The 24,836-nt window shown below is 28.2% G+C and overlaps 2 protein-coding genes across 5 annotated transcripts in view; both read left to right on the top strand.

Moving 5' to 3' along the window:
- The window catches only part of LOC132917217 (chromosome transmission fidelity protein 8 homolog), a 28,359-nt gene extending 12,524 nt beyond the window's left edge, over positions 1-15,835 (top strand). For both annotated transcript variants that reach the window (XM_060977843.1, XM_060977844.1), the window contains exon 2: positions 15,279-15,835. In XM_060977843.1, the coding sequence (XP_060833826.1) occupies positions 15,309-15,641 (333 nt within the window). In that variant the 5' untranslated portion in view covers positions 15,279-15,308 and the 3' untranslated portion in view covers positions 15,642-15,835. The remainder of the gene's footprint in view (positions 1-15,278) is intronic.
- The window catches only part of LOC132917216 (protein gustavus), a 68,534-nt gene that overhangs the window by 12,578 nt on the left and 31,120 nt on the right, over positions 1-24,836 (top strand). Inside the window, exon 1 of one of the 3 annotated variants that reach the window (XM_060977839.1) lies at positions 6,071-6,213. The exons of the other annotated variants lie outside the window; for them this stretch is intronic. Within the exon in view, the coding sequence (XP_060833822.1) occupies positions 6,167-6,213 (47 nt within the window). The 5' untranslated portion in view covers positions 6,071-6,166. Of the gene's footprint in view, positions 1-6,070; positions 6,214-24,836 lie in introns of those variants that run through there. 3 annotated transcript variants of the gene reach the window in all.

The raw sequence follows: 24,836 nt of genomic DNA, 5'->3' as shown, positions 1-24,836 counted from the left end.
TTATCGGCTAAACCTAATTTTTTCACTTGAAATTAAAATATCAATACCATTCAAATGATTATGATTCTATTTTGTCTGTGGGTTGTATCTTGTTCGTCGTGGTGTCAGCATATTATAATATATTTTATGTGGGTGTAGATAGACTTATACTGAGTAAATTTAATCAATGTTGTAACGTCCAATAATTATTTTCAAACAGATCAATTACCTTATTATAAATTCCCATTATATCCCTTATAGTTATCTAATATCTATAGTGTTAATTTGGGTTTTTTGGTTTTACATTTGTTGTTTAGAATTATAGGTTGATATAGTTGAATGGCGCATTTATAATAAGTACACGTCACTGATTTTATTTTTTAAGATTTTTAATTTTCTTACTTAAAAAATATTATTTTTCAATATAACTAGTGAATTTTATTGTTATATTTACTTTAATAATGGCTTACTGTATACTTCTTTCTTTGAAAAGTATCAGTTTATAGTTATGCAAAACAATTTTCTGAAGATGTATATTGTAAATACCTATAGGTGTAATAAGATTGAATATTTTAGTTTTATGTAATCACTGAAAAATGTTGGGTACAAACTCAATCAAAAAATATTATTTTCCAAGTAACTCAAGTTGATTGAGAAAATAATTATTTTAATAATAATTAGTTTCATTAAAATCTAATTCTATTGCTTTACCTCCAATTTTTCAACACGACGTATTTTGACTACTCTATTTGTTTTTTTAAATGTTAGACTTAAATACTAAAAATTACTTTTGTGGAGGCACCTGACTATATCTCCAGGACATTTTTCTTTACAAAAATGTTGGTTTTCTTTTTGTTGTAGTACACCAACATTGTTTTTAATAATTTATAATAATTTTTTATTATAACAGAATATTTCTAATTAATGGTAATATTAAGTAAAACACTCATATATATTATATGGCATGGTATCGCCTATCCATCTTTATTTAATAATTTAAAATTACAATAAATTATCAATGACATGAAAAAATTGAATTAGTAAAATTTAAATAAACAATAATTTTTATTCGTATTTTTTTTATGAAAATTAATAAAGTTTAGATAAGCTATTATCAAAAAAAAAAACCCATGCTGCATTTGTTTATTTTCACAAGAACATTAATATTTTTATTTATAAGGCCGGGGCTATACACGGCGTATTCCGTCGAATTCACAAGATTCATTGTCTTTTATCGGATTACCTACACGACGGACGTAATATGCAGCGGAATACGCACTGTATAGCCCCGGCCTAAGAAAAATGTTTAAGATTAAGATAAATATTATTTTAAGCCTGTAAAGAATTAAATAGGAGGTAGGTTCATAGTGATTACAATTCTTAATATAATAGTACATTGGTTTTTGTCTGTTACTTAGTTTACTTTTAGCCAACTTACTATATATTAATATATTATATCTTTTCGAATTTAAACTATTTTAAAACGTTTATTTAGTAAAGTTTAATCATATTTCAATTCAATTGGTTTATTTAGATTTTAGATACTATATTTTAGAACAATAAATTAAGAAAAATGTTGAAATATATATGTAATCAGTGATTACTGATTACCTTCCGAAATCCTAATAACGGGTTTTACGTTATACTGCAAGGTCGTATTACTTCCGATGTGCGCGCGCGGAGGCGATAATGACCCCGGCTGCGACAGATATTAACTATTGCAAAATACTTATTAACTAAACAAAAAAATGATTATCTAGCAAAATTAATAATTTTTTATTCTCTAATATTTGTTACTAATTTTTGATTTTGAAAATATGTTGGTATATTTCTATAATAAATATTTTATAATTTATAATTTCCTTTTTATTAGATAGTAGGTACATTTACAACTTATAAATTACAAGTAGTTACTATTAAATATTTAATAAATAACAATGCTTAACCTGTAGTAATAACTTTTGGTCGATGTATTACAATTATTTATTAAATAAAAAATAAAAATATGTTAAAAACGTGTTATTGTTTAAAGTATTTTAAATCTAAAATAAAATATTAAAAATAATAATAAACTATTGAACAATAATTAATAATTATTGATTTAAAATTTTTCAAAGCTTACAAACGAGTTATTATTTAATATATCAAGTGAAACTTATTTTGTTAATTTTTGGAAATCTCTAGTAGGTATTTTTTTTTAGTATTAACATTTTCAATTATAGTTTACCTTCCAATATAATATCGTACAGGTACACTATGAAATCTAAAATAATAATTATTTGAAATAAATAAATAATTATTATTTTGCTGGTATACTTTTTTCTGTTTGATTATTATTTAATTATAATATATACCTACATATATTATACCAATTTAGAATTGTTTAAAACAAAAGTATCTATTTTAGATACGTGTTTCTTTAGATTTATTCATAAATAACATTTAAAATCAATTATCGAACATTATTAAAATTGAATAACAATAATGAATAAAATATTATCAAAATAATAAATTCTTTTTCATATTATATATTTGATAAAAATCATCAACTTTTAAAAAATAGTGATGTTCAGGACTACTTATTATTTTGATGTAACAATGTTATTATAAATGTTAATTTTTGATCCTTTGTCAACTTATGCTATTAGTATATGATTATATTAGTTTTATTTTCATTTTGTCATATTATTAAAGTGAGTTTGTTTATGTTGAATTTCCGTTTGATTAGTAAAATATTTTAATGATAGCTAGGACTATTGTTTTACCAATACGAACTCACTTGATTAATTAGTGTATACTATTATGCTAAATAATTGTATTTATGACAAGACAATAGTATATAGATTTTTTTTCATTTTCTTTTATAATTTAATAGTTAATCTTATATAGGAAGCTTAACGTTCAAATGTTTAACCAAATCAGTTAATAGCATTATATTATTGTTAAAATTATGACGAGGAGGATATTTCATTGTAATTATTTAAACAATGTTTAAAGATTTCAATCGAACATAAGTGAATAAATTAATGCATAAAACATTTTTTTAAAGCAATGAATAATTCCGGGCTTTTCAAGGGCAGGGCATGTCCTAAATGCATTTAAGTAAACTTATGTAAGTTATAACTATAATTTGTCGTGTTTCTAACTTATTTAGTTATTTTAAATTAAAAATAGACTTTATAATTACTTAACTGTTATTTTTTAATGTGATTTTATTGAATTTAAATAACATGACAAAATTATTATAATAATTGACAAAATAAATAAGTAATACATATTTTGTTGTGTTTATGTAAATCTCGCAAAAGGTCGTAAATAATGGGGACATCAGTTATTATATTTACCATATCAATATTTTGCAAACAATAAATCTGAATTAAATGTCCTTGATAAAATTAAACTAATATTTATACTTAAGTTTACGTATATACTATAATAATTAACATACCACAAATATAATTATATTCGTGTTTTAATTTAATATTAAATTTAATTATCAGATACAAATTCTAATAGATACTTAGCTTATCAACATATATTAACTAAAATTCTAATTAGGTTAGGATAACAATTAACGAAGCTTGTATAGAATATTATATAGTTGTATTTAAATCTTATAAATACTTACGTATTACATCATTTCAGATAGTTTTAAATATTAACTTAATTCATTTTTGATTTGTATGTTTGTAATTTATTGTAACTAGATACTGGAATTATATTCATTTTTGTATTCATTCAGTTGATATGGATGGCCATAAGGGTTTGATATGTGGGCGTCACAAACTTATAAATCAAATTTGTTTCTGACCCATCTTTGTGTGGTTTTTTATTAAACTTAAAAATACCTCAACGACAAAGTTCATTAGTTTTGAGAAACAATAGTAGAAAATTTTTAACAATATTTAGTATTGGTACTATGAATATTATTAAATGTTGTACCATTTGGTTGATAAAAAATATATATAGGTATAATTATGTTATTAATTATACCAATTTATATTTCGCATATTTAAGGGTTAAGGCATATCTTGTTATTAGTTCATGTCATTTGCATATTTTATACACTCAATTATTATATGAACTATTTCCCCTTTCCGAATATAAATAATACAATACTTATAATAAAAATGTGAATAAAATGTTGATCAATAATTTATTTAAAATTATCACGAAAAATGTTTGAAAATTGAAAATAATAGAATAATACTTTTTTGTCTTACATAGTTCCATGTTTCCATGGCGAATATTATCTATATTATATATAACCTCCTTTTAAATAATTACTGTGTTGCATGGATATTAATTTTGTTTTTATTTTTGTATACATTTTTTAATGAAAAATAGTACATATTTTATTATTTTTACTCAACATGTTAGTGGCATGTTTAGCACCTTTTTAATTAGGTACCACCTTTAGTTTTAATTTAATTAATGTTGATTATAAAAAAGACTTGTAGTACGAGTAGGCATATTATATAAAATCAAAAGAAAACAATATATATAATATAATATGTATGCTTTGTATATTTCAATCTGTTATAATATGATCATAACAACATAGGTAAGAAACGTGATGAAAATAAAATCAAATTTAATGCTTGTCTTTTTTTATTTAGATCATAACAATGTATTGTTTATATCATGGACTTTAAGCAATGACTTTAAAATCATATTGTTGTGTTTAAAACTCTAAAATAAAAAGTAATTTATGATAATAATAATATTTATCATACGCTAAATTTCAAAGATACATCATAATATAATAATATAGAAAAACACGTGTATAATGGTTATCTACATAATCTATTTTCTTATAAATAGTATATATATTATTAACTTAACATAAAATTATAACTGACCTAATACTAACCTAACTTTAAATGTAAAGACGAATTCGAAATTTGAACCATAAGTAGTTGAAAAAAAAATGATTGTTATTATTACATTATTATCATTGTTTATCATTTTATATAAAGTAATTAATGATAAAAATTATGTTTGAACCTTTAAATGTGGTTTGGGTTTGAATAGAAATCTGTTTTATTATCGATTCCTTACCGGTAGGTTATCAATAAACCGTCTTGTAGACTAAATATTATTAGTCAATCAGGTTCAACCTCAAAAGAGGGTAATTCTAGTATTTATATAATATTATTTAAAAAATAGTAAACTACAAATAATATACACAGACTGTCTTATGTCATGTACTAAAATGTAGTAACTACACCGTCTATACTCTATAGTTTACGATAATGTCGATGTATGCTAAACGTTATTACTATATAATTAGCTCGAACTACGTGCACGTTTATTTTGTTCCGTTTATATGATGACGTCGGAAAAAGGAATATTCGGCCGAATGTAATGAATAGAAGTAGTGTTGCACTTGCAAGTACAAAAATTAACCCGGGGTATCATTATACAATACTTAAACAGCATGTCGTGGACGTCCAGCTTGTGATGTCTCGGAATATGGCTACTTATATTGTGTGTGTAGTTGCCCTTGACCTAGAGCCCCAGATATTAGCCCCCACCTATGTGTGTATATGTATTAACGACGACCACCGCCGTAAGTATACGAATCAGCGCGGGGTTCCTCGAGCCAGGACACAGTATGCTGAGTATACGCAGAAACATCATCATCAGTTTTGACCACGCGATTGCCGAGAAGTTATCGCGGTCGAGTCCCGCGCTGTCAGTTTGCACCCGTGCATGTGTGTGCAGTGATACGAATAATTTTGTGTTTCAACGATTTAGCTGTGTACAGTTTTTATTCCATATAATAAAATTTATTACTCACGTATAGTACATGCGATTTATGACAAAATAAGTTCTAACGTCCGTTTTTTTTCTACGCTCTATCTAAAATTGCGTATTGTGTTTCCCTCGCGCAAATCGGAGAGGTATTCTCCGACGATCATGCTTGTGTACTGTAAACGGCGTGCCAGAATAACGTTCGTTGCCAACGCAGCTTACCGACGTCGTGTGTTTGTGTCGTTCCGTGAGCGCTGAACGGAATATAATAATATACTATTATAGTGAGATCGGTTTTAAATAATAAGTGTGCAGGAACGAAACCACTGCACACCGGTGTTGTGCACGTTTTTCGCGCTAACGGAAACGTTATATTTCGTCGTCACTGGATCGTGCGATTACTATATTCACAGATACACTACCGCTGCGTATGGGACATCGTAAACTTGACACAAACAGCCTCACGATTCCTTACCGGTAGGCTATCAATAAACACGTCTTGTAGACTAAATATTATTATTATTTATTGAAATGTAGTAATGGGTCTAATATGTATGTATTATAATTATGTTCTTCTTTTTAATATTATTTTATAGATTCATAATAACTTATTTTTATAATTTATAACTTATAACTTAAAAGAGAAGTAAACAATTAAAATTTATCAATATATATTATAACTTTAACTGAAAACGAAACGTTAAATATTTTTTGTATTGGTAATTGATACTAATAATTATAATACTTCTGTTTCTCCTAAATATATAATATATACCTATGAATTCTATCATTTTTACTTAAAACAAAATTGGGAGAATGAATAATGGCTTCTAGACTTATCGTTGTTACACACGAGTCCTATATAGTTAAAAAAATTATTCTACAAATAAATTGTATACCTATATATATATTTATTATTATTATATATATTGATATATTGATTTATATTAATATATTATATAAATAAATATTTAAACTTATAATTATGTTTAAATATTATATAAAATTAAAATACGCGCGTGTTTAAAATAACTTTATTAATTAATATACTGAGGTGAAAAATCTAAGTATACTTTTATAGTGTTATAAATATTTATATCTTAAATTTAATTTATTAATTATAATAAAACGTGTAAGCCAAGAGCGAAGTACTTTGACATTTTTATCTTCCTTTTACATTCTAGACAAGGCTGCACTTGCCGTTAAACAAATCCAACGACATTATATTCATTAATATTACGTCTGATAATGTAATTTCACATGAAAGTCACAATAATATTCGGAAGGTCACATCCTTGCTCACGCCCTTATTCGTTCAATCTACTCATAATAATTGTAAGACAAGGTTAATAATACATTATTACCTATGCAAGACGGAGATAAACCAAATGAGTCAAATAATTATTAGATTTTTTTTTAAATTTATCAGTTTATTAAAATATATAAAATATAAATTATATGTATTCAATACAAATTGTATCACATAGTATTACAGCCCATTACAGGTAACCGGTAATTTACTTTAATTTTTTTGTATGTACCTATAATATCTATGACTAATAAAGAACTGAGCTATGAGCTTTTAGTTTGTATTACTAACTACTACTTGCGTATTTACTTACGCAATTCTACTCTAAGGTATTTTATCTGTCGTGACAATATCATTTTATGTAAACTTTACTGCAACTACAACTGAATAGTGAATAATCTGTTTTAAAATATTATAAAACACAAATTATTAATTTCTAATATATTTTGTTAACCTTACTAATAATTTTAAGTATTCTCAGCCTGAAGCAGATACATAAAAGTATTTATAACTTCAGGAAACTACAGTTAATATTAGCTAAGTAATATTCAAAAATATTTCGTTTATTAATACCTTAATACCGAGAACAACTATAATATTATTATAAATTGTCAATATATTAATATTTTTATGATTTCTTATTCGATACTTAATGCAATTTACATGATGGCAATCAATAATAACTTATCACAGTTAAGAAATAAGTTAATTAGCTTAAATTAAATTTATTATAGCATTTTTAATTTCTTATTATTTTTAAATAAATAAACAGTTTTTCAGAAGATCTTTTTTGATAAAACAAATTTTTGATTAAAATCTAGTTATAAATTAACAACTCTATAATAATTTAACGCGTATATTATAAAGAATTTGTTCATAAACAATTACATTTTCTTAATATAAATGTTAATATACAATATTTTTGAATAATATGGGTAATTATTTTATTTAACCAAACTCGTCTTTAATGACTTAATCATTTTGTAATTTTCGAGTGAATACTTGTAGGTATCTTTAAGTATATATATAATAATTCCATAATATGTCGCCTGTCTCATAACTCATAAGTCATATATATTAGTGTACCTACATTATAATACTATTATTATTTGATTATTATTACGCATTATTGTTGTTGTTAGCGGTGCTGCTAAGCTGCTTATTATATTGCCTCCAGTAAATTCTTCGTACTGCCTAATAGAACGCAACGTTGCCAAACTGAAAAATCTTTGTGCCTGGTTTGTCTAAAAACCGCACACGCAAAAAAACTTGTATAAGGAAAAAACAATATTATAATATTATATGTCTTGGTTGTCTAGTGTCTTTCATTTTCATAATCATGGCAGCAATATAGTTCTTTTTTAGTTAAAATAATATTCTTTTTTATAATATGAAATACCTACTACCAATAGCTCATTTCCTGAGTTAATTGTAATATGTAATTAGTTAACAACAATTAACATTACATTTACGACGTATATGTATCAATGTTGTGAAACAAACATATTTTATTTATATAATATGCGCATGTGTACTGCAATGAGAAAATATACAAGGTATAAATGGTTAATTTAAGTACCTACCGTGTGTATTTTATTTGTTTGCAACAAATCGCTCTGGCTATAACGTCTATAACCAATGACCTAACCACCAGGCGTCCTATGTTATTATAGTGCTACTTGAAACTTATACGAGGTCGATTATTAAAAAAAAAACCAATTTTTTTGGAGTTAAACATGACTTCGAGGAGGTCATCTTGTGTCAATCGATGTTTGTCTTCCTACTCTACAATATGAAAATAATTTCAATGTTGAAACCGTAATGACTCACCGGATGTATTTATTCATAATATTAATGTTTACAGTTTTTAAGAGAAAGGTTTACTCACTCCCTTCGAGGATCTTTCAATATTAATATACTTGCTGTATTATTTTATTTATTTTAATTTTTTTTTTGCCCGCGGTTCAAATTGTTGATTAGTCGCCAAATTGTGATAATATTATTAACTCCTAAACGATAATTGTAGCGCTGCAATAATACTTATCTATTTCCGTTGGTAGCACCGTTTCTATTTGTTGTCTAGGTTAAACTACGTCATTTTCGTCTTTAAGATTTATACGAGGTCATTATGTCTTGTCATGATGATAATTTAATTTTTATAATAAAAAAAGGTCTTCAAACTTTAATCAATAGTATGTCACAATAATAATAAACGTATGACCAGTTCGTTAAAAAATATATAGGTATTATATATATATGATTATTAGTATATTTTAAATTTCAACACTTAAAAAAAATGTTTTACTATAAATATTTAAATATTGTATTGAATATTGAGTTGTATATGTAATATGCATTTAACCATAGAAATTGTTCAATTAAAATTTGCTAAAATTATTAAATTATAATGTATCTTAGACCCAGTTTTGTTTTAATAACTACGATTATTTATGTATAATTGTATACAGGTATATAATTTGTGGGACTAAAGTTAAAAATTAATATTATGTTGTCTAATGAAATTCAATATTTGAATTCGCATTACTAAAGCAGTAAAATGGTACCCATATAAAAAAATCGCAAATTGCACAGCATTTTTATCTGTGGCCTTCTAAATTGTTAGTCTTTTAACAGTTGAACTATGATGGCAATACGATGTCGGCGCACTATTTGTTTTTTTTCTGACCTATGTATAATATCATAAATTTAAGTCCAGTAGAATATATTTTATGTTGTTAGTTTTAGTACAGAACATTATCTGTGTTTGTACGTTGACTTTTTAAGATATTTCAGTTGTTATGCAAATTATTTATATGTACAATATTATAATTTAAAAATGCTAGTTTCTTGCTTTAAAATTAAAATATCATTAAAAAGCAAATGTACAAACTCATTTGATATTCTTAATATTAATTCAATAAAGTTTGATAATAGATTAATTCACTTAAATACTAAAACTAATAACAAAATATTGGTTCTATTGAACATAAACTAGTATGTTAGTATTATACACTAAGTATGTTCCACGTTGATCAGTAAAAAAAACAAATAGTGTCACTATTAAGATTGATAAAAAACAACTGCTTCGTCTAACGGAAATTGTATCTTCTGATAACCTAAGATAATATAGTATCATTGTGTGGTAATGCGCAAGGGCGGAAGTGAGCTATTTCAGTCACGGATGACGTTTGAGGCCTTCCCAAACGAGCCCGGAGTCATGAAAACTATTTTTTCGTTACTTCTGCCGCCTCTATCAATATTATATTAATCCATAATGAATTGTACTTATTTTTTTCTGTGTCTAGGTTGGCCCAAACTTTTATTTATATAGAATTGCACAGAAATAATCCACCTACCAGTTAATATTTGATAATAATAGATGAGACGTATCGATTTTAATCCTTTTTTATAAATTGCATCTACCTATTTCCATTATTGCAGATTCATTATAATATATTTTTCTAATTTATTCGTTAATTCAATTTATAAACAATTATATTATAGTTTAATTTATTTATTATTCAAAATCTCATTGTCATTATAACCTAATTTATCATAGATTATATTTAAAAACTTTGAATTTGAACTTTGGTAGTATCGTGTGACCTAAACTAAAATTAAAATTTGTTTAAATGTATTTTAACTTGCCTTAGAAGTTATAACTTGATAATTGTTATTCGATTTGTAGTAATTTAATCATTTAATTGTTATACAATTTAAAAATACGCTATTATATTGTAAATATTGTACTGTGGTATTTTATTAGTTTTCATTTAAACTTTATTGTAATAATAACATATTTTAATGATTATTGTTAAAAATAAATTTTGTGATTCATGATGTGTTCACGGCCGTATTGTATGGATATGATTTGAAGTATTTGAACTAATGACAATATGTATAACATAGAGATATATGAATGAAGAACATATAAAGAGCTAAAAGACAAAAATACAGTCCTGACCCATATTAATGATTCTCTTATTTAATTTTGAGGTATATCTTTTCCCTTTTGATCGGTGTTATAATATTATATACAAACAAGTGGGCGAAAAGGAAGTCAAGGCAGAGTTTTGCAATTTAGAGGTAGTTGAGAATATTTCGATCATATACGCAATTTATAATTTAACAGTTGGTAAATTATTCAACTTATCTTGTTGGCGTCTTCTTTTTATTATCACACATTATGCTACATGACGCCTCAATGAATATTATTATATTCATTTTTATCTCATTGTTACTTAACAGTACATCCATACTGTGTAATGTCTTATTATTGTAATACAATGCAAATACATTATCAGGTGAATAGTAGAAGGGGATTCATATACTATCTTCATATTACAATGACTATAATATTATACTTCTATAGCATATAGTCTTTATAGTTCGCTGTACATTCTTGTATTCATTGTGGTAGGGAATGGTGCTGGATAATACATTGGGTCAATATTCGGTATGAATTTCAAGGTCTTGGTATGCATGACTCGAGTTGTTTGTTGCCCAATATCGCAGACTATGGCGGGGGGAGAGTCAAATGGGTTTGGACCCCCCAGGTTCTAAATTAAAGTTGTAATTACACTTAACTTTTTCTTCCATATGTGTCAAATTAACTATACTATAATTTTTCAAACTAGAATCACAAACAAATTGTGAATTTTACCTACATAGTCGTTAATAGTTTTATGTTATGAATAGTAACTTATGATAAATATTTTCGTGAACAGTACTGACCAAAATTAAATCAATATTAAATATTATGTATGCATGTATAACAAAAATGACTTATTATTTGGTGAACTACTTAATTATAGTGAAATAAATTATAAAGAATTTATGTTTACTTAAATTGTTATTTATTGTTATAAAAACCACTATTTGAAATATTTAGATTTATTTAAGTATTTCAAAATATTCAGTTAGTTATGTTTGTATTTTCTTACTCAAATTGTTGTAATTTATATTTTTAGATTATAAGCGGATCGATGAATTTATTTTCATTTTACATTATATGTATTGATTTTCAATGATGTTTGTCATCACTCATCACCTTTTGGCGCAGTTAATTTTTTTTTTCAAAAATTTTGAATTTATAGTTTTTGATTTCTCCCTGTACCTTAAAAATTAATCAAGGGCAATACAAAAAAACGGGAATAATAAATATATCCTTATAATTAAAGTCTGACAAAGTAGGTTCAACCCTTCAGTAGGAACAAAGTTCAGAATCATTTTTCTTATGCAATGATCATTGCATTCAAATTTAACACGCATACATTACATGCGAATCGCCTGACGAATTATGCATTCGAACCTTTCTATACAATAGAGTGTCTTTCCAATTTTTTTTTTTAACTTAAATTATTTTGAATAATTTTTCAATATATTTGACTTGGAAATTATTGTTTTACCTTATATAGACATGTAGTATATAAGTTATACAAACTTGATTCACTGTAACCGCGTGGTCTATACGTTTTCTTAAGACAAAAATTGAGAAAATACATTGGCTCAATTTATGTACTATATTTTGGCGTTTAAATATTTATTTTATTTTAATTCAATAAATATAATTATTTAAATAAGTTTATTGTTTACTTACAATATCATAAAAAATATTGCCTAGATGTTTGGATGAATACTCTTGTTAATTTAGTTGGAAATGTTCTATAGCGTATATAAGGAGAGAATGAGACAACATTTAATTAAAACGCTGCCATCATTGAACGGGATACTGGAGTTTTATGGGCCCGAAATAGTTGGGTTTAGATATTCAGAGAAAAAAATTAATTAAAGTTGTTGTAAAGTCCTAGGGCGACGAGGGTTGAGTTCCGTATGAAGTTCTCTCTCTTTGTGGAACGTTCGGTCGGGTGATAGCAACCCTTATATTTATACCATTTATACCGAGAGAGAATAGTGGGACAAGGGGTATTTGAGCAATTTTAAAGAGGGTCGGAGAATGACTGAGTCTCTGAAAAAAATATATATTTATAGGTAGTAAATAACGTGTACCCCTACTATATAAAGTATTTATAATAAAAGTATGTATAAGTGTATAACTATTGAGTATATATAATAAATATTGTACAATTTTTACTCAATAGTATAACATTATAATAGTTAATGAACATATGATGTAGTATTTTATTTTCCTGAGACTCAGTCGTACAAGTTGAACTCACATTAAGCGTGACAGCTGTATGATCACTTTAAGTGAAATTTTTAATGCGTGCGGCATTTTTGGTTTATGATGAATTATTGAAGTGTACACTCCAATTGAATATTATTAAGTAATCATTTCCAAGTCTGTCACGTTCGATAGTAATGAATTGTAATTTACTTTTACAATAAAAGGTCTTTTATTTCGACTCCTTGTTACGAAGGCAACCATACACTACACCCGATTTAGATAATTTTTAATTTATAATTTGTGTTATATATGTAGACAATGCTGGCCTCAGAATTATTATAATTATATGTAAATTACAGTAAACATTTTATTAAAATCGATTTTGCTTAATTTTTTGTATTCGTGTTTGAAATGTTTTTCAGGTGTTATTAAAAGACATTGCGGAAATAAACCTCTGTTTTCATCTGTCATGCTGTACAGGGTTGAAAAACACGTTTATAAAGATGGTTTTTACATTTTTACGCGTTTAAAACGTGTTTTTTTTAATGGTTATTCAAATAATAATAAAAAAAAATTAAGTCCTATACATTATAATGGTTTATTAGGTAATGATTTTGGTAATCGTTGAATTTTCTATTTTGTTTTAACTATAAGAGCTTTGAATTATTGGCATATTATCTTATATAAAGTTTGTATTGACAACCGTTCAGCCATTGAAGTTACTATTTTTTACTAAAGTTAAAGATTATAGATGTGTGTATATCTACATACGAAAATAAGAATATTTGGTATTTTGGTAATACAGTCATCATGTCAGTGTTATTATTAGAGATTAGGTCTTCCTTACGGGACACCTTTTATTTTTTATTCATACTTTATGTAGTTGTTGACGCTAAGAATGGTGATGCAATTAGAATCTGGGAATTGTGCTTATTATCAGCTATGGGATTTTGTCCAAAACAATTAGCTCATTTTTTTGTGATAATTGTTTTTAAATCATTGATATTGATAATTTTCAACAAAAAAAAGTATCTCGCAGAGTAGAAAAAATCTATTGATTATTTTAATTTTAAATTTACTAAAAAATATTGTTTTAAATATATATATTTTTTTTATTGATCTTTAAAACCAATATTTTTTTTATGTTTAAACGTATTTTAAATTATCGTTTTGAACAAAATTTTTTAAACAACAACCCTGATCGTATATCAGTATCGACGTCTTATTGTATAATCAGTTTATATCTATAGATTTTACAAACGGTTGTATACGTTTTAAACGTGATTGCAGCGACTGTAAGTAAAAACTCCGAGTAAAATGATCCTCTATATTACACAAAGACGTTATGATTACTGTTTATAGATCTCAAATGTATCAATATCGTTTTCTGGGTGGCTTTTACAACTTTTTACGACAGAGACATGGAGTGAAAACAGAATTTGAAACGTAAAGGTGTTGCGCATAGGCAACACATTCAACTTGTCAATCGCAACCGTATGTCGTTGGCATAATGACACGTGTGATAAAATCAACGTTTTCGCGCTTTAATTTTTAGTTTTTATAATACATATTATAAAGCAATCAATATTTGTTAGTTGCCGTCAGACACTAAACTGTATATTATTATTTTACGCTTGGATCCAACTGTTTGCGAATAGAATTTTTTTGTCGCTGTGATTATTACGACAGGTATGCCGTAAATAATATTATTATGGGTGCCAACTTCCAAGTCACTTTTCTATATATTACAAAAAAGCAAAAACAGAATTTAATTTTACGTGGTTTCTTTACAGTCTTATATCTGTGTTTTTTAATTTTAACTTTTTATTGATAAATCGATGAAGAAAAACAGAAATTGTATTTTTCAAAAGATGACATTACGGTTAATGTAATGTGTAGTAATTAATTTTGATTTTATAAAAGTATTACCAGGATTTATAAAAATATAAATACCAACATTATAATTCATTATCATATATATAATACGATTACGTCTTAGGTCCCCATACACAGCATTTGTTACTTAATTTTTATTCGCCCCTAACGGATTGTTGTTGTTTCCTAGTTGTTGTGTTAAACCGGGCACGTTTTTATTTGATTTTGTAGCATATTGAACCAAAAAAAAACCAACCGAAAATGATTCTAGTGAAACTGATTGAAGATGGACTTGGGTCGCCGCCCGAATGGGCCGCCCTGGAAGTACAAGGTGATCTCGAAACCCGCCGGCATACGCCGCTCGAACGTCAATACGTCGGCGACTTGTTCGCGACCATTCGAGATGGTGTGCCCATATTGATCATTGGCCATCATATCCTGTATGGCAAATCGCAGACGTTCGACAAACCTCTCGCAGTGATGAAGAAAAAACCGGACGCGGACGAGTACGTGGTCGAGGCTATTGTCACCAAAAAGTTGCTATTCAAGAACCGGCCTAAGCCCATCATCGCTTGTCATTCCACCGATCTTTGAATATCTAACCGTTTTTTCCACTTAAAGACACAATTTCGTTATCTATACTAAGATGGTTCATTATAATATTATGTAGTTTTTATTTGTTTTCGATCAGACATAAGCGAATTGGTGTATTTTATTATTTTGTCGTTCTGTCGAAACAAAATAAATTGTAATAAAATTAGCATTTTAATACACATTATTTTTCTGAATTGCGACTTTTTAATTTTTATTGCTGCTGTTGTAATTATAATTGTATTTTTAACATTGGCGCGGCGCTGTCTTACCCAGTCTGTCTACAACGCCTAATAAATCTATTTAAGCAACCTAACTCTCACTGGTGATATCTGAATCTAGTATTTCAAACGGCGATTTTTACTTATACAATTTGTTATTTTTTACCCTTATAACATAAGCAATTGATATTTTATTTTTGAAAGTGTAGTCAATTTCGATTTCCGACGATATATCGATGGTAGATGACTAACAGATGCATAATAATAATATGAACGAATATTGTCGTACTATGCCATATCCCGGAATGCACGATCTCGAATCTGTACACTTGTTACAGAGTATATTTCTTGAACGCCAATAACGTTATAATATTAAAATGATTAATGTATTCATCGATAGGGCATTTATGTTTTTTATTTTTTTTTTAATTATTTTTTGTGAAATATAATTTAAAATAATATAATATATATACAATATACATGTAGGTATATATTGACGCTAATCGATCCACGTCAACGACTTGTTGTTGTAATGACATATAATATTATATTTTATCGCACGTTTTTAATTCGAACAATCGTCACGGAATGTAAATAATTGAATAATTGTCTATTTCGTCGCTTGCTTGATTTTTAAATATTATACAATATACATAATATAATATATTCCCTATCTTATTTTGTTTCGCACTAAAATCCATATAATCACTGCTGTGTGATTTTACATCTCTGGTCGTTTGGTTTCTATACCAGTCGAAATGTAAATGTCGTTTTTATCGATCTTTTCCCTCTCGAAACGACATTGTTCTCAAAATCACCATTTTAATATATACGCGTGTATATGGACAAATTTTCACGTATATTTATAATATACGATATCGATTATTCTCCAAGCTATATCGATAAAATAATTGTATTATGGTCGTATAACACGAGAGTGTTGGATTCGCGTAACATGATATCTGTGTATAAGAACAATAACGCGTGAACAAAAGTCGCCTTATTATTTATTATACATAGGGTGTAACGTAAAAAAAAAAGTTTCATAACAATAAAAACGTTATTATTTTATAATATGAAGCCTTGTCCTATAGCCAAAGAGCTGATGCATTACACGGCGTAATGTTCGTATGTAGAATACCTATGTTAATGCATTCGTCAAAAATCACAATTGTGTATTATAACGCTGCAGAAACTGAGTGTTGTTATAAATAGTGATATATATGCTTGTAATAAATTATATTTTGAGACGTCCAACTACTCTTTCGATCTCTCTTTCTGCATGTGTCTCTATTTCCCTCTTGACATATTGGCGCACAGGGCCACGTGATCGTTGCAGTAGTTTTATTATAAGACGACAATGATGTTATATTTTAACAGAATTGTACTTTTCTCTCGTCAAACTAGCGTGTATTATTCATATTGTTTTGTTAATTCGACGGATAATAATGTATATGAATACATGTATAATAATGTATATAATATTTAAACACAAAATAAAAAACAATTCTCTTGAAAATGTTTGGTAATGATTTCTTAAAGAAAATCGGGTCGGCGAATTCAAGCCAAGGTCTCCTATGGTGTGAGGTATGTGAGTGCGAGCCTGAGCGACGGTGGTTTTAGACGGCTGCCGGTCGTTGAGACTGTTACAAATTCGTACGACCGAGAGGCTTGTTTCCAAGGACAAAGGACCCGATGTTAATTAAGTCCCTCGATTGTCTCGAGTTTATATTATTATAAATCTAAATCTTGGAAACGTTTCTTTATTTCGCATGTAATTAATAATAATGCTCAATGTCAGGATTTCCCCCCACCCTCACTATCTTCTCAGCGATTGAATCTGATTTTATATAAAAACACACATTACAGCTTATTTTATATTATACATATATTTTATTATAGTACAAAGTTACCGTGTTTGTAATTTTTAAATGCATTGTTTATTATCTTATTTTTAAAGTCGTAATCTTATAATAGTGTGTAATAACTGTGCTACTATTATTAGTACAGCGCAACACTATTTCTGGCGTTTGCCTTCAAACATATTTTAATATCAAAGAATAAAAAGTGACAAAAATTAATGTCAATTAATTTTTTTTTAGGTGCATTTAGATTTTATAGAAAAACAAACTTTTACTTTTGGAAAAAACTGTTTCAACTTTAAACTGCAGGGTTTCTTTTTAAACGACGCGTGACATAGTAATTTATTTAAAATATATATAATAGGTGAACAAACTAATAGTTTATCGTCTCGTTCTTATTTTAATAACTTATATTACTTCGATTTAATTCATTCATGATTATGAAATATTTCTATTATTTATATATGATATAAGGGTATACCGCCTATACTTAACCTCGTATTTGTATCTGAACGGTTGTTGCGTACTTATCTAAATTAATTTTTAAAAACATTTGAATTAACCTTGAGTAGTATGCTTGAAATTCATTTGTATATTAACAATTGACTGAAACAGTGCCATCTCGACCTGATGAAATTTGTCAAAACGTAAGTTTCCTGTTATTGTAGGCAGATAAATGGAACACATTCTTTCATTCATTGTTTAAAAACAATGAAATTATCATAATTATTTAGACTAAAATATAGTATTAAATTATCAAAGGGCAAATGTCTAACACGATTCACTCCCGCCGCCTTGAAAGAGCCTTGGTCTCTTTATTTTTCACCAATCCCGCGTAATATCTATCTAGATTCTATAGATGCACTCTATACAATACTGTGTACTAAGTTGCAGAAAAATGTTTCGTGCGTGTTTTAACTTTGAATAGTTTACTTCGGCAGTGAGATGTAAATTGTTTTTTTTTATACAACATCTGAATCTATTAGTCTGTCGTCCAATTTTAGTTATGAAATATAAATAGAAACAATAATACTAAACCTATCACAACTGATTTGTATTAAAATGATTGTATTTGTAATAATATGAAAAGACTATTTCGTGTTTAGACTTGATTATTAATAGGTTAACCAGTCAGTCTCTTCAATTCCAATATATTTTCTTATTAGTGGAAGTCACGAATTCTAACTTTGAATAAGCTACAAACTAATCCATCACACTTACAGTTCTCTAAAATCCTACAGAACTTAGGAAACGTAATAATGAAACGAATTCGTTGTATTTCCATTAAACTTTTTACTAACACTGTATAAAATGTTACACATTATATAAAAATTACCGAAGCAGATACGTGCAAAATAACACTAAATAAGTGTTGATACAATTATTAGTATGCCATGTTAGTATTCTACGTATAATTTATTATTTATATGAAAGAATTATGAGTATTTGTACCAAAAATGTATATGGTACACTGACATTTAGGAGACCGGCCATGTGACTAAAGCCCTAAGACTGACGTACGATTGAGACACGGCTATTGAAAAAAGCGATTTTTGATAAATATTGCTAGGTGTATAGTTGTTTTTACCTCTCGAAGGTCAATTTTTATTAATAAAAGAGATAATACATGTTTTTTAGACAATATAAGATTAGATTTTATTTTTGCAGATATTCATAATATATATCAGTTATATCACTTATATCATACAAGTATAATACGACTAGGGTGATTATAAGTTTAACATCATGATTGAATTATTATTATTTTTAATTAGGAATTCAACGTGCACTTATAAGCTTGCCCTCTAAAATATTATATTGCTATTTGGTGTACATTTTTAGTTTTTTTAACAGTTTTTTATTTTAAATTAAATAATTTGTATAAATATATTTGATATTAAAATGTATGGAATGTTTTAAAGTGTAATTATATTTTGATTATGATTTTAGTTTCATAAAGGAGATGTGATTGTATTATTCGTTTTTACTTATACTATTATTGGGCTTTGGCTATTTTGGCTATTGCTAATGTTTAATAGTTTACTTTGTATAATGTATTAATATATATCATTACATTATTTGAAACCATATTACATGTATATATATTTATAGATTATACTCGCAAAATTTTTATTGAACATTTCCTAATGTACATTCGTGGCTGATGAACGAAGAGCTTTGGTTATCTTTTTAGATTTTAGTACAAAATAATAGCCATCCTACTTCCCTGATACCTTTTACGTTATCTGTACGCTTAACAAATTCAATACACACATGTTAATGGGTAGTATCATTGATTATAAATACTATAGTTTTTATAATTAATGGTAGTATTAATTCTAGTATTATTTATAGATTAATTATTATCATTACCTCTACGATATTATTATCTATGTTTAAAAGGTTAGGTACATAATATATTATTTTAAAATAGGTTTATACTATAAATCTATGTAGTATATTTCTAAAATAGTATAAAGTCATGTGTGTACTGTATACTTTGTACTTTAGCGGACAGCAGTCACCGGTCGTAGATGATTATACTTTCGTGTATAAAATTGTGTTCTTTATAAAGAAAGAGTTAATAAATGTTTTTATCCGATGATAGTTTTAAAATGTTGTAGTATAGGTATAACAAAAATAGCAGGCATCAGCATACATTTGCAGGCAAATGGGCAACATATGAGTATAACAATAACATATTTTAATTGATTTTACCTTTTGTTTTACTAAAATAATACCTACGAACTTTACATTAAATAGAAATGGATGACAAAATAGATTTTCTGGAAATTATATTATTTTGGTTGAAAAGAGATAATTTATTTATATTTTAATAGAACTTCGTATAACATATTTAACGATTTTACTTTTAAAAGTAGAAATAAATAAAATAATACCTTTTACCAGTTAAATTGTTGAATTAGTATTGCCGGGCCTAGTAAATTTTTTTTTTTTTTCTAGTTAAAAAAAAATTAACCTATACATATTAAAAAAGCCCAACATATTTATTATAATTTATATCGTACGTGTATAGGTAGTTCACTGTATAATCGATTAATTTTATAAAAGTTCACTGATGAATAACTATTTTGAAACCAGATATATCATATATGTGTATTACCCAAATCATAGTATTATATTCACACCAGAGTACCAGTGCTATCATTTTTTGTTTGCATCGGATCGTTTCGGTTAAAATCGCCGATCAATATATCTCGTACTATTTAGACTAAAGGGACCAAATTTCCCATAAATTCTGTTGGCCGCTGCTTGTATATATATTATATATGAATATATGTATATCCATTCCGGGTATAGTAAAAATATTGTATATAGCAGTGTTTCCCAACTGGTGTTCCGTGGAACCTAAGGGTTCCGTCAGCCGATGCCAAAGGTTCCGTGAGAAATTTGAGAAAATATATATTAATTAATAATAATTTTGATTTGAATTATGATTTGAACATAGAAAAGCTAAAAATATTAGATGGGGTTCCACAAAACGTTCAAGCTCCTGCAAAGGTTCCGCGAGTAAAAGAAGTTGGGAAACACTGGTATATAGTATGTAAATAATTTATAGATTAAGCACTTACGTAGTATCTATACATTTTGTAGTACTGGATAACGACTTGGGCTGTTTTTGTTTTGATGGCAAAGGCCTATCGCCTATGTATATTACTTGATAATGTAATTAGCATGAAGGTGAATTCTAACTGACTTTACTTAATTGCTTTCTTTACATATCCGTTTATTTAATTTATAACATACCAATTACCTCCTAAAATTAGAATATTAAGATAAAATCTATCAGTATAATTATGAAATTTACACTCATGACATGAGTTATGAGTCATGAAATTATAGTTTTTATCGACTTATTAGTTATTAGTAATTCATCTATACTCTTCTCACTGTTTAGCAATTTTTTAAATAGTTATAATAGAAAATAATTAACTTAAGAGCAAAGTTTTCGGCGTTTGAGTACAAATAACCCCTTCAATACCCTCGATCATCTGTAAATACCCTTTCGTATTATAGTAGTATACAATATGTGCACACGCGGCTGTCGTCCATGTTTATATTGATCGGCATTCGGCATTATTGTGCACCAAAAAAAAAAATTCATTGTTTTCGCATTCACTAGGGACTGCTAGACAAGACGACGTTCATAAATATATATGTTTTTTAACGTCGCGTATATATTTTTGAACAGATAACACAATAATAATATAATATTAAAATACATATCTTAACGTGAGTTAATATATTGCTTAAATTCTAGATTTTTGGTGCGGGATTTCATCTAGTCTTGTATAATATAATATACGTACCCATATTATACTTATATCCGTAACAATAATTATAATGCAGTCTGTGTAATGTGTATACTATATACGCCGTGTTCGTTCCGAAAGTATACGGGCACGTCTGACGAAAAAAAAAACCGACCTTATGGCTTAATAATAATAATATTTAAACCAGCTCGACCCTGTATACTGGCAGCAGCAGCTGTCCATCTGATAACGAAACGCGCGGTGCACGACGTGTTATTTCGGGTATGCATGTGCAGTGTGTACGAACTATTATATACAGGGTGTCTTGCTTTGTTCATTGTTTGTGGACTTACTTTTGATATTCGCCTCCAACCATGACACGATAATTCGTGCAAGTTGCTGTTATCCAGATAGTTATCGATAGTTTTAACATTATTTTGAATCCGACGTCTCCCGAGGTTTTTAAGAACGATGAACATTATAAAATATCGATATTTGGAACTAAATTTTCCATTGATAGACACAGACATCCTGTACATATTCCACACTCGGAGGCTGCACGCGAGTGTATTTAACCGTAGTATTGTATGATATACTTCAACAACGGCGGTTCAACCAAACGCGTTTCGTATACTCGTTTTTGTGTTTTACTATACTCAAACTACATATAGTCGACTCGACAACAACTACATAATATATTATATGTATGCAAAAGCACAGCAGCCGATCGTCATCCCGCGTTTGTCCGCAACATATATATGCCACGCTTAATATATTACGTATATATAATATGCATATTATTAGTGGTGCGTTCGTCAGTGTGCATTATAATATATGGTTGGGGCTCCACCACCACCAACCCGAGGGGGTTGTCGACCTCCACTGCCGCTGATGATGTGTTATATTTACGCACGCACGCACAACACCCTTCGCACCACGTCCCCGTCGGGTTTATTGCTAGCGACACGCAGCCTTCGTGCCTTATCGCTAGGGACCGCCGCCGCTCTGGCATCACCCTCCGAAACTCTACGCGCAGTTCTCAGACCCCGAACGAGAACGTATAATTTCTGCATGAGAGCTGAAAGAGAGAGTTTTGAAACTATATACGCGCACACACTGCGCGTATCTGTATAGAACTGTCGTCGACAGCAGTCCAACTTCTCTTCCGCGTAAACGATGACCCGGAAAACTTTTCACCTCACCCGATAAATGCAATGGTCTCTTCGGTGTTCGCTTTCTCATTTTTTTCGCCACCATATCGGAGATGTATCATTATTCATTACACTCTATTAAATGTCGTCTCGTCGATGACAACGACCGGAAAAACTAAATTCAAAAACACCAAGAGAAAATCTGTTTTTTACGCTTATTATTATCATTATTATATAACTTGTTTTTATAATGTATATGGTTATGTCGAAACAAAAGACACCTCTTAATATGGATATAATGTTTTTATCCTCCTGTAATGTTTTCAAAGATATCCGTTTTCCACCGTCTGCTACATACTATATTATACACGTCGGTTAAATTCATCGATGTATTCACGTAGAACCAAAAGGACTTTTACTGCTTTAGTCGTAGTCGTCGTTATAATTGAATCCTCGGCGCGCGCGCGCTCTCTCTCTCTATCCTCTGTCGAAACGTTCTCCACAACATGACACTAATACTGTATCTGCTCTGTATGTATATATATATACATACATATACATACATACATACATACATACATACATACATATGCACTCAGCTACTGACTCCCTTATCGACCCGAGACCGCCCCTCCGAATGTATTCTACATAACCCAAAAACCCATGATCCCCATACCACTCGTGTACCTATCGCTGCCGCCCTCCCTAATCTCGTATCCACATATATATTATATTATAATAATAATAATCCTAACGAACGCGCGTGGATTGAAAATAAAAAAACCGCCTATGGGCCACGTTCAATTAGAACTTTTAATAATATAAATGTTGATGCCATGTCCGTTATAATGCCGCGGCACAATCACGGGATAAAGGGTCGTTTGCATTTACAAAAATCGATTTTGAAATCATTTTTTCCACCCGTTTCCGTCATTATCGTTATTATAATTATCGTGACCGCGTCGGATATAATATACGGAGAGTCGTGTGTCCGTAACCATAAAACTATATTATATACGTATACGGAATTCAACCTGACTGACGATGCGCTTATAATATAGCCTGCATAGAGGAAAATAATAAGGCTGTATTTATATAGATATATTGCTTTCGGGGTACACGGTGCGTATGCTTATATGTATACCTATATAATAAACATACGTGACCGTACCTTTACGTTCGACGTTGGGATAGAGAGACCCTAATAGAAACCCGACGCATTAAACCGGTTTCAATTTTTTTTTCTGTTCATGTGGTTTTCCGTCGAATAGCCCAACAAAGGCGCGTTCAGGAATTTCAAAACACATATATATATAGGTATTATATTTTTTTCACCGTCGAAATACGACCAGGAAGCTTATTGTCGAAATAAGTTTTTTGATTAAATATAGGAACTGGTTTAACAATTAATATTTAATACGTCCTAGTAAAAAAAATAACAAAAAAACGTGGCTACCACCCTACATGGGGGTTTTGCTGTACACTATTGTTTCACACCCTACATTAACTCAATATGCTTATATGATTCATTTTTTTTGTTTCAGGTAAATATATATATTTCAATTCGTACAACTATGCTTAAGAATTAACTACCGTTTTTTACTTGGTAAGTGTTTTATTATATTGTTATGCCTATATATATTTAAAATTAAAAAAAACTGACTACATATTATCGTATAACATTAATATC

The sequence above is a fragment of the Rhopalosiphum padi genome, chromosome 1 (genome assembly GCF_020882245.1).
Source record: "Rhopalosiphum padi isolate XX-2018 chromosome 1, ASM2088224v1, whole genome shotgun sequence".
Classification (NCBI taxonomy): domain Eukaryota; kingdom Metazoa; phylum Arthropoda; class Insecta; order Hemiptera; family Aphididae; genus Rhopalosiphum; species Rhopalosiphum padi.
Note: the sequence above shows the minus strand (reverse complement) of the source record. Positions and strands in the feature narration are given on the sequence as shown.